The 11,737-nt window shown below is 47.7% G+C and overlaps 1 protein-coding gene across 6 annotated transcripts in view; it reads left to right on the top strand.

The window, feature by feature from the left end:
• Positions 1 to 9,206, top strand: part of LOC146869118 (polymeric immunoglobulin receptor-like) — a 261,239-nt gene extending 252,033 nt beyond the window's left edge. For all 6 annotated transcript variants that reach the window (XM_085613995.1, XM_085614084.1, XM_085614708.1 and 3 more), the window contains 2 exons: positions 7,290 to 8,266; positions 8,308 to 9,206. In XM_085613995.1, the coding sequence (XP_085470121.1) occupies positions 7,290 to 7,352 (63 nt within the window). In that variant the 3' untranslated portion in view covers positions 7,353 to 8,266; positions 8,308 to 9,206. The remainder of the gene's footprint in view (positions 1 to 7,289; positions 8,267 to 8,307) is intronic.
• The last annotated feature ends 2,531 nt before the right edge of the window (positions 9,207 to 11,737 follow it).

Below are 11,737 nucleotides of genomic sequence, written 5' to 3' on the forward strand. Positions count from 1 at the left end.
AGGACACCCATAGTGATAGGGCCGTACGCACGCATTTACGCGCACTATCACTTTGGGTGTACACGCGTATGCGTACTCGTTGTGGTACGGGCCGTACACACGCATGTACGCTCACTATCACTAGGGGTGTCCTCGCGTATGCGTACTCGTTGTGGTACGGGCCGTACACACGCATGTACGCTCACTATCACTAGGGGTGTCCTCGCGTATGCGTACTCGTTGTGGTACAGGCCGTACACACGCATGTACGCTCACTATCACTAGGGGTGTCCTCGCGCATGCGTACTCGTTGTGGTACGGGCCGTACACACGCATGTACGCTCACTATCACTAGGGGTGTCCTCGCGTATGCGTACTCGTTGTGGTACGGGCCGTACACACGCATGTACGCTCACTATCACTAGGGGTGTCCTCGCGCATGCGTACTCGTTGTGGTACGGGCCGTACACACGCATGTACGCTCACTATCACTAGGGGTGTCCTCGCGTATGCGTACTCGTTGTGGTACGGGCCGTACACACGCATGTACGCTCACTATCACTAGGGGTGTCCTCGCGTATGCGTACTCGTAGTGGTACGGGCCGTAAACACGCATCTACGCTCACTATCAGTATGGGTCTGCTCGCGTATGCGTACTCGTAGTGATAGTGAGCGTACATGCGTGTGTACGGCCCGTACCACAACGAGTACGCATACGCGTGTACACCCAAAGTGATAGTGAGCGTAAATGCGTGCGTACGGCCCTATCACTATGGGTGTCCTCAAGGTGCAGTGTGCCAGTCAGGGTGGGCATGTTATCAGTATTACCTATGCTGCATGTGCCTCTTGTTCCTGCCTATGGTCCCTGCTCATCCCTATTTGCTGCCACGCTGTGTGGTGCTGATGCAGTGCTGGATTGTCCCCAGGGCCTTGCTCCTCAGTCAAAATTCCATATCATCTCATTTGCTAGTGTGTCATGCTCTCATTAGTTATTCCATGGCATGGTGGGTAGAGGAACTGTGTCTTGCATGCCCTACATATGTACCTTGTTTTGTGGATGTAACTCTTCCTTTGTATCAGGCTATGCACTGTAACCTACGTAGATTTGACTCATGTGTCATATGTATACAGGTGTATGATTACTTTCTGTCTCTTCACCCTGCCCACAGCATCGTCGGGGGACACGGAGGGAGACATGGACACAGACGGCGCGGAGGGACGGAGCACCAGTGCCAGCGGTGACATCGGGGATGGCACTTCGAGTGGGCCTGAGGCGGTGGAGAGTGAACCCGGGGACCTGTCGACTGGCACAACAGAGTATGAAGCTGACGGGTCCGAGGAGGATCACTCCGAGTGGGCGGTGGCTGCACCACCATCTGACAGCAGCCCTACATCTGGCACCGCCCCCTCCATTGCCATCAGCCGCCTCCCACGTGCTCGTGTCCCTTCCCAGCGTGCCCGGTCCCCACATGTCTCCTTCCTGCCAGGCACCGCACCCCCTGCCCCTGTCTCCACTGCTGCCGCCAATGCTGAGTCTGTGGACATCCAGCGGCAGTTGCAGATTGGTCAGACTGCGATCCTTAATGTCCTCCATGGCCACAGCCAGGTCCTCAACAACATGGAGGCATACTTGGAGGGCATTCATTCATCGCAGGCTGACCAACGCAACTTGCTGAGGTCCATAGACTCCACACTGACTGCAGCAGTGGGTCTCCTGCAGCGCTACGTCCCACCCCCTACCCCTGCTCCTTCCACAATTCCCACTCCCATGCCTGTCCCACATACACACAGACGTAAGCATGCACCCACCACAACAGACACAGGCACCACACCAGCAGGGAAGGTCTGCCGCACACCTCCTGACACGCACACACAGGCTGCAGTAGGCACACCCACTGGGTCGGGGGGCAAACGTGTGACACGCACCCAGAGTGGGAGTCCGCATTCCACCCAATCCACTCCCTCCAAATCCCCTCCCCTCAGCTCTCCTGGCCACATCTCCCCCAAAGACTCCTTCATGGCCGCTCTGTCCCTGAGCCCCACAGTGACGCCACCACGCAAGCGGTCAAGGAAGTCCTCGGTCAGGGTGCTTGAGTCCCCCCCCCTGTCCACATCCTCCCCCAGTGGCGCTGCGACCCATCCCTCTGACCCCCCCCCCCCCTCCTTGGGGCCTGTGGTTCCTTCGGGTGCAGGGGAGTCCCTGGAGGACCTTGCCAAGGTGTGCAGTGAGATCCTAGAATCCACCTTTGGCCCTGCCCCACCCCCTGTGGTGGAGTCCTCCATCCCTGCACCCAATTCGCCTACCCTTTGCCCTCCTGTCCCTGCGGTGCCTGTTCCTTCCCCCCCACATGATGCCCTCACCCCTGTGGAAGACGACGACTCGTAACTGTGCAGGCAAGCTAGGGGACAAGCATCCCACTGTGTCCCCCATCCAGCTGGGACTCCTGGACTGCCCTATGGCCTTTGTTATGATGGGACTTACGTCATACTAGTTTTTTGCTCATGCTGAATAAAGCTATTTATTTTTTGCCCTTGGAACACTCCTGCATTGCTCGCATTGCTGTTGGTGGGGCTGCTACATGGTTGTGGGTGTTGGTCATGTGTTGGGTGTGTGGGAAATGTAGTGGTGTGCTGCTCATAGGGGGACCCTGGGATCAGTGTGCCTCACACGGTTTAGCTACCTTTCTCCATTCATGTAAGCAGTTGCTGCATGTTGCAATTGTCCCAAGGTGTTTTCCTTCCTCTGTGTACCCTGACTTCTTCCCTGCAGGGTGTTCCCAATATTTAGTGCAGAGCTGTGAGTACATTAACTGGGTGTGTGACGGACTCCTTCACCTTGGCACATGCATGCTGAGCCATTCTCCACCTGCATCATTCGTGGCATCCTTGGTAGTCATTGTACTTGTGTATGTGGCCTATTGACATGACTTCATGTGGACATGTTTTCTTTTTGGCCCTATGCATGCGTATACTCCCAGCCTCGCACACATGTGGTACATGTACTGCAGGGTCTTGGTATATGGGCATGGTATATGTGACTACTCCACCCTTTGCGTTCCATGGGCACTGCTGGGAGGACTCTGCACCCACCCCTCCTGTCTCAGGGCACTGCTGGGAGGACTCTGCACCCACCCCTCCTGTCTCAGGGCACTGCTGGGAGGACTCTGCACCCACCCCTCCTGTCTCAGGGCACTGCTGGGAGGACTCTGCACCCACCTCTCCAATTTCACAATATGTACGCCCATGACATGCACGGATGTGGGTACGCTCCATGCATTCGAGGTGGGGGTACGGGTCGTACTTGCACTGTTGGGGTGGGGGTACGCTCCATGCATTTGAGGTGAGGGTACGGGTCGTACTTACACTGTTGGGGTGGGGGTACGCTCCATACGTACGCGGCTGAGGGTACGTGTCGTACTTACACTGTTGGGGTGGGGGTACGCTCCATGCATACGGGGTGTGGGTACGGGTCGTACTTACACTGTTGGGGTGGGGGTACGCTCCATACGTACGCGGGTGTGGGTACGGGTCGTACTTGCACTGTTGGGGTGGGGGTACGCTCCATGCATTTGAGGTGAGGGTAGGGGTCGTACTTACACTGTTGGGGTGGGGGTACGCTCCATACGTACGCGGGTGTGGGTACGGGTCGTACTTGCACTGTTGGGGTGGGGGTACGCTCCATGCATTCGAGGTGAGGGTACGGGTCGTACTTACACTGTTGGGGTGGGGGTACGCTCCATACGTACGCGGCTGAGGGTACGTGTCGTACTTACACTGTTGGGGTGGGGGTACGCTCCATGCATACGGGGTGTGGGTACGGGTCGTACTTACACTGTTGGGGTGGGGGTACGCTCCATACGTACGCGGGTGTGGGTACAGGTCGTACTTGCACTGTTGGGGTGGGGGTACGCTCCATGCAGTCGAGGTGAGGGTAGGGGTCGTACTTACACTGTTGGGGTGGGGGTACGCTCCATACGTACGCGGGTGTGGGTACGGGTCGTACTTACACTGTTGGGGTGGGGGTACGCTCCATACGTACGCGGGTGTGGGTACGGGTCGTACTTGCACTGTTGGGGTGGGGGTACGCTCCATGCATTCGAGGTGAGGGTACGTGTCGTACTTACACTGTTGGGGTGGGGGTACGCTCCATGCATACGGGGTGGGGGTACGGGTCGTACATGTCCGTCCCCACGCTATGTGATGCTTGTGCGGCCCGTACCCAGGCCTTTGCCACGTGGGTACGAGCCGTCCCGCCATTGTTGGGGTGACGTGGGTGTGGGCGTGGTACGACTCGTACCCACGCTCTTCAGGCGTGGGTACGGGACGTACATGTCTGGTTGTGTTGCGGGTTCGCGTCGTGACGGACTTCCGTTGTGGCGGTCGCTGGCTTAGCTGGACACGCCCCCACCCCCTCGTGGTGACCAGGGCCTGGGAGTCAGGTATGTCCAGGGCATGTGTGCTGTGTGACTTTGGTGGGGGGTTTGTGGCCTGCCCTGGTCCTGCCCCCCCCAACCCCCCCCCTTTCCCCCCTCCCTTAGTTGTTCTGACCTTCTGCGGCGTATAAAACAAATTGTATAAGGGTCCTCCTTATAAATACCTGGCCCCCACCCCATGACCCCTGGGGAGACCCTGGGGGTACCTAATATGTCCAAACATTATAGGCTATCCATTTGTAAGTGCCCCAAACACCAAAGTCGAGTTTGGGCACAATTTACTTTTTTAACAGCAGTCCTGCAAAACAGGGCTACTTTTAAACAGACCAGGCTTCAGTAGTGCACACATGCAAGTGCAGAAAGAGCTGCTGGCCTCTAAACTGCCATGTCCTACTAGATGCTTGGAACTGAGAGGTAGTTTCAATCCCCCTGCCCTATTATGTACCAGGGCCTGATAGGGTAGGTCATGCCAATCACAGGGGCACCCTAATCCACAGTGTACCGTAGTGTATGTAGGTGTTTTACTGTATTCTAAGTGTCTCTTTCAGCATAGCACTGGCCCCGGGCCTGGTTAGGCAAAGCCCAGGGTCAGTCAGAGTCAGTTTCCACCAGTACCAGTCTGTAAAAATGTGGGTGCTGCCCAGGTCACAAGATGACCTTGCAACAATTATCATCGGAGGACTTAAAGGGGGGTTGAGAGGTTAAAAAAGAGGACTTTGCTTACGATGTGATATTTTCGTTTGCTGCTCCATTACATCAACTAAAGGCTTTCTTTTTACGTCTTTTAGATTGGGTGATTAAGTTTCATTTGATCTCGTTTTATGCAGGTTTTAATAATTGCTTCCTGAGAGGACACAACGAGGCCATTCTTGATGTTGATATATTTCTTGCAGTGATAGTGCTGAGAAGTAGCTCAACAAATGTACCTCACTGTGTTTACACATTCTTGCAGTCAACCAGCTTTAGAATTTCAAGTTTGTGACTGCCGCCTTCTTCCTAGTTATGCGCTCTAACTACCAGTCTAGACAATTCAACCTGGCCCATGTGTGTTACATGTTATTGGTATATTTCAGACAGTCGCACACAGAAGAGACGTTATCAGTAGGCCTGAGCGGGAGTGGTGGAGTTGAGTTCTATGGAATTCCACAGAATGTCATTAAAATTCTGCAGAATTTGATAGATGGGCAAAGTAGGCACGCTGAAGAGACAAATAATGGATCCCCGGGTGCCGCAATGCCAGTAAAAACATGCAGACTCGTGTGGTGCGGTTTACTGTGGACTGTTGGTTAAGCCTGGGCATACTACTACGCTTCGCTGACGGAGCATGCGTAGTTTGCAGTACTACGCACTACGCAAAATAGACGTAGCACAGTGGAAATCTGTGCTCCAACACGTAGCGTAGCAGTAATAGCAACATAACCCACAAATGCTTTGCTACAGCAATTTTACATGCTAGAAATCATATAATCAATTCTCAAAGGTGAACTGTGAATGAAAAATGTTAGGCAATGAGAGAGGTGATGATTTTGGGGTCCCCCCTATCATATGGAGAGGACCAAGCTGAAGCCTTGAACACAAAGAGCATATCATGCTGGTGAACGATTCCGTGGTGGTCCCTTCCTCCTAGGACCACCCCAAGCACAGTTATGGGCAAAAATACAATCCCAGCCAAAGGCCCTGCAAAGCATTATGGGACGAGGTTAGCAGTGGGCAGTGAATATTATAGTGTCCAATATCAAAATAATTCTACAAAGAGCTGCAGTTCAACTAGTCGTTACTAGATGTCCCTCACGAGTCAAATGCAAAAGCATTGAAACCCTTTTGCATTTGACTCGTGTCGACTCGTGCTTATTTTTGCTCTCTGTTATGGTGATGGGCCTAATCGTAAACTCTCTTTAATCTCTCTAATCATACTCTTTTAAAACTTATCTACCCCTCATTTTTTTATATTAGTGTGTGTCTTTATGTTTGTGTATTATACATTTTTGGGAACATTTGTGTATGTTTTACATTTACATTTTACAGGAAGCACCACGACAAAGGTTCCAATCAATGTACAGAGATCACCACTGGGCCGGCAGTGCGCTCTAAATTTGGTGAATGGTGGTACATCAGGGTGGCAGATGTAATAATGTTCTCCACTACCCTGATGGACTGTACTCCACCCATAAGACTCTAAATCAAGCCCCAAATCCCAAGGTGAAACTTTTGACCTTTGGGATCCCAAGATTTACCCAACCCTTGATCCATCATGGATGGTCTGAAATTGTTGGGAGGACTTTGATTACAGCTTCACTATTTCTTATCAGCGTTTGCCTTACAATTGTAACAATCTATATCTCATGTTCTCTTGTCTGTTTTAAACAATTTTGTGTCATTATGTTTATCAAATTCTCCTGAATATTTCTAAACTTGTTCGGAAATGTAATTGGGCTATTTTTGTAACTTAAACTTAGTTCTTAATACTGCTTGTATCTATTATACATTTTTCTGATGACATGGCTACTAGTGAGATAGCTTCCTGGTTGAGCAGAGCTTTCTTCGTGAATTGTGTTAGAACGTAGCACAATTGTGTCTTATTAAGTTGGTGGAATCATCGCTTCCAAATTAATTATTCACTTTTTACATGAAAAGTTTTGGAGGTTCTTCTGCTTTTAAGAATGTATATCAGTCACTACAAATACATTCATTAAAACAGGAAAAGGTGGTCGGGTGTTTCTAATGTGACTTTCAGTACAGGTGGTTTTATACTTCCAGCGCCACTTGCCGTTTTGTTGTCACAAGAAAAATACTGCTCAAAAACAGTAATTCCCATGTTTGTAGAATTTAAATGCATAATTATAATGTCTCTAACACATCCATTCATGTTTCCCTCAGGGCTCCAAGGAGGACATTGCCTACATGACCTGCCTGATACATTCAGGGAACACAGATCCCTAGGACCTACCTGAAGACACCGATTTTACCTGTCTTCTGCAGAAGACGAGCAGCAGCAATAAGGCTCATAAGATGATTTTTACTTCAGCAGAACCTTCCTTCACAGCATAAAGCCCTTCCTAGCTACTTGACTGCACACTTGTCTCCAAATCATGTTTTCACAATCAACACTCCATTTTCACAATCAGCTAGAACCTGCGGCGTGTTGACCATTCCTGTGTGTGGCTGGTTGTGTTAAACAAAATCAAAATCAAAACTCTGTTGACTCCGGTGGTGAATAGAAGTGAAGATTATTTTGTTTTCTTTTTTAGACTCTTGGCAAATTCAAAACAAGACTGCGTATAATGAAGATTTGAAGTTTGAAGCACACGTTATGGGATTCCAGGTTACCGGCCTTAGTACATAATGCTGCAGGGTTGGCGTAATGTGGCAGCAACCGCGGATAACCTTCAACATTGATTGTATGCATCCTCGATCATTGGTCCCTTAGAAATGCAGTTGTTTACATATCAATAGCCCGCAATACTGGAAGCAACACAGTTGGAAGGCCTGTGTGCCGAACATTATCTGGGAATTCCCTGACTCTGGAATATGTTGAATTCCCATCATCATATGGCTGCAAACATGTGTCCAACTTAGAGACCCTGACACCGAGAGAGAACACATCACTGATCTGCAAATAAGTAAAAAACTAAACTAGCAAAAGAGTTTGGATCTACAAACATATGCTAAATGCTAGTAGATTGCTTAATCCAGCACACATAGAAGTTCGAAAATTAATTTTTTTATGATTGTCTGCACGTAAACATTCAATGGTGTTTTACTGTTTGTATCTGTGCCACACAACGCAGCACACATGGAAACAGCAAAAATAAAGAAGAAATTAACCTCTTCCATGCTCATGACGTGTCCCGGCCGTCATGAGTCACAATGGGCGTGTGCGCACGACGGCCGGGAGACGTCATGACCACGCCCGCGATTGGAATGTCCAGCACTGCGGCCGCGCTGCGGCGGAATTCGGGCCGTAGCGAAGAGGTTAAACATTTCTCTTCGTTGCGCCAGGGTAAGACCAGGTTTTCTCTGGTCTTAATTTTGGTGCTGTCCCATATTTTACGGCACCCTTGTAAATATGGAGCAGCATCAAAATCAATGGGTGTTGCGGCGGAACGCCCACCGCAACACCCATTGCGGCCCCCTTTCACGCTGAGTATAGAGGGCCCGATTCACAGAATTAACTTAAGACAAAATTCTAAACTTACTACTTTTGGTATTCACAGAATGCACTTACTACTTTTGGTATTCACAGAATGCACTTACTACTTTTGGTATTCACAGAATGGATTCACGACTACTAACTTTACGTCCGCACTCGGGCTGGAGATTCCGGCCCGGAGGCAGAGCTTGTGTGAAACACGTTCTCCCCTGACTGTCATGCTATGCAATTTGAGGACACAGACATCATTTCATCATTTGGAGGCCTTGTAGTTTGGTGAAGATTTTATATATTGTGTACCATTTTTAAACCTCTTGATTCTGTAAAACAGTTTCAATGTTCTGGCAAATTTTCTGGACCTCAACAACAACCATATAGGTTTGTATCGACAGCTTCATTGTGGATTCCAAGAAAGTCTTGAATCTGAAAATTCAGTTTCCAGCCCACCCAGGAAATTGGATAAAAATTGAGAAATGAACCCAATCAACCCAAGAGATGAGTTGCACCCTCTGTGGAACGTTGGTACTTCCAGATGAAATCAACTCTTTTCTTTACAAATCTCTTTGAAGCCTTGTTAACACAACATAATACTTGATTTGCACAAATTACAACCTATTTTCAATAAACCAATGAATAAAGCATCACTGTACAGTGTCTGCATTTTTAATGTCCTTCAATGCCAGGAAAGAGATTTGAGGGAAGGAATTTTGGGAGTCTAGTGATGTGCATAACTAACACCGAGAGTCCAAGGATTCATTTTGAGAATCTAAAAATACACATATTCAATTTTATAAGTTCATTGACACATGGATATTGTTTCTAGAGAGAGTCCAGAATTACCAGAAGGCACTTTTGTGTGTCCAATAATAGTAAAGAGTAATATTACATGGATTTAATTGTGGGAGTCCATTGATCAGGGAAATAATTTTTGTCCTCAACTGATGTGCTGATGTAATTGTGTTAGCACAGAAAGACACAGAAGATGTTTTGTGAGTGCAGTGGCATGCACAAGTAATGCTACAAGCAAAGTGGTATTTCTAACAAACTGATTGAATCTGGTGATACACAGAAGATGATTGGTGAATCCGGTGACATTCAGTAGATATTGTTCACAAAATGTCAATTGCAAGAGTGATCTCAGAGTTGTCCTGTTAAAATTGAAAGCAAAGACTTCCAGCATAAGCACAAAACTTGTGGGATTCATGGCTATCTGTCAGAGAATTCAGACTCCTCTCCACACATGAGAGGCCGTGACTGAAAAGAGAGCTTTGATACAACCGGTCATGTATGGTTGAGATGAAGGAAGGTGTAAATGAGTCAGTTTCCCAATTTAAGCAACTTATACCAGTAATATCAGATGAATGATACAGAAAAGATCATAAACTGAAGATGTTGACATTTAAATTGCTGTCCAAGGAGGACCATTTTGGTTCCTTGATCTAGCTCTGCATTTGTGTGAACAATGAGATTATAAACCGGAGGTACACCACAGGTCTATGCTGTTACGTCACTTGTTTCTTCATGTGTGCCCTGACGTGATTCTTTCAAGAGAATGAAATTACTAGATGCCACTGAGGTGCCACCAGCAATAGATAACAAAATGGCCACGTAAGTAGCACATTTTTGCTCTTGTCCTTTTGACAATTAAATAATGAGAACAGGTGCACAGGAAGGCAGCATAGGTCTAAATTTTGAGTTAGGTGACAATGTAAATCATCCTGTTTCTGGTGGATGGAGTATCCAATGATGGAATTTACTCCATTAGGTAACCTCTACTGTATAGGAAATTCACACAGTGGCTTGCCTCCAATTTCAGCATTTCCTTCAGAAGTTAAAGGACTTTCTGTTACTTTTCAATTTCACACTAGACGAGTTGCATGTGAAAACATACAGTACAAAAACATTGACTAAAAATCACTAATACTTAAAGTTTCTACTACTGAAAAATATGTCCACACAAAAAGACATCAACCTAATCTCAAGGGCTCATTATGATGTTGGCGGTCGGACCACTTACTGCTATCACTGTGGTCGGTAGAGGCCAGACTGCTGAATTATGAAAGCGCCCTTTAACACAGCAGCTGGTGTTGCGGCCCAGGAAAAGGGCTGCAGCACAAGCCGCAGTGAGATAGAGCACTGTGTGGACATCCATGCACCAAGTGCCAGGCATCATGTGGAGCAAGGCACACAATGCATGGATGTGCGTTGAGGCACTACATGTGCCCCCAGGGTCACTTTTCAGTGGCCCATGAGGGATGGGGGCCCTGTTTGTGGGGCACCCAATGTCAGTTTCTGGCAGCCTTTTCATGGCTGTCGGACTGCCATGTAAAGGCTGTCAGAAAGGGACATCATAATCCTGATGGTGGTGCCTGCCTCGGCAGAAGAAAAAGGATAAAAGCAAAGAATTTCCCAGGATTCCTACAATAGTCATCAACAAAAAACAAATTGCTCTGATGATTTCAAATGGATCCATCACCTAATGAGTTTTCCCCAGAGTTTCACCTGTATAAAATATCACTAAATATGAAAACATTCATGAGGTAGAGAGCATAAAAATGCTGTAACATCTGTTAACATCTTATTTAGTGTTTTGTCTGGGTGTGTTCGTTAGGCCACGGAATAAGCGGAAGGTGGGAAAATGACATGGTGCTTACCGCCATTTCATCGAGACAACTATAAAACAGGCACATCACCTAGTAATAAACATTTCAGGGGCATATGAAAAAAAAGACAACCTATTTATCTGCTACAGAGCGAACGTGTTCAACTTTCAGCATCTGGCTCTGGAAAGAAAACTGGTTTGGTGGAAATGGAAGCGCAGGCAAACATCAAACCATGGCATAGCAACAATATTCACAGTGAGCACTGCAGTTTGTGTTTTTATGTCTTTTGCTGACAGTGTACATGCCAGTGATCCTTTAGAGCTCTCCTCTGCCTTTTGGCTACATTTGCACCATAGAAATACTATATATATATACATAGAATAAGAAAGATAGTTTCCTGCACTTCTTGACACATTTCAAGGGTACTGGGAAACAATACAATGATCAAAGTGATCACAAAGAAAATATACATTTTCCTTCAAAACAGTAAACATAATATAGAACTTAATGAAAAAACAAAGGTTAGAAATAAGCATTTAAAAAAACTTAGAAATTCACCGAAATCAAAGGTT

The sequence above is a fragment of the Triturus cristatus genome, chromosome 1_1 (genome assembly GCF_964204655.1).
Source record: "Triturus cristatus chromosome 1_1, aTriCri1.1, whole genome shotgun sequence".
NCBI lineage: Eukaryota > Metazoa > Chordata > Amphibia > Caudata > Salamandridae > Triturus > Triturus cristatus.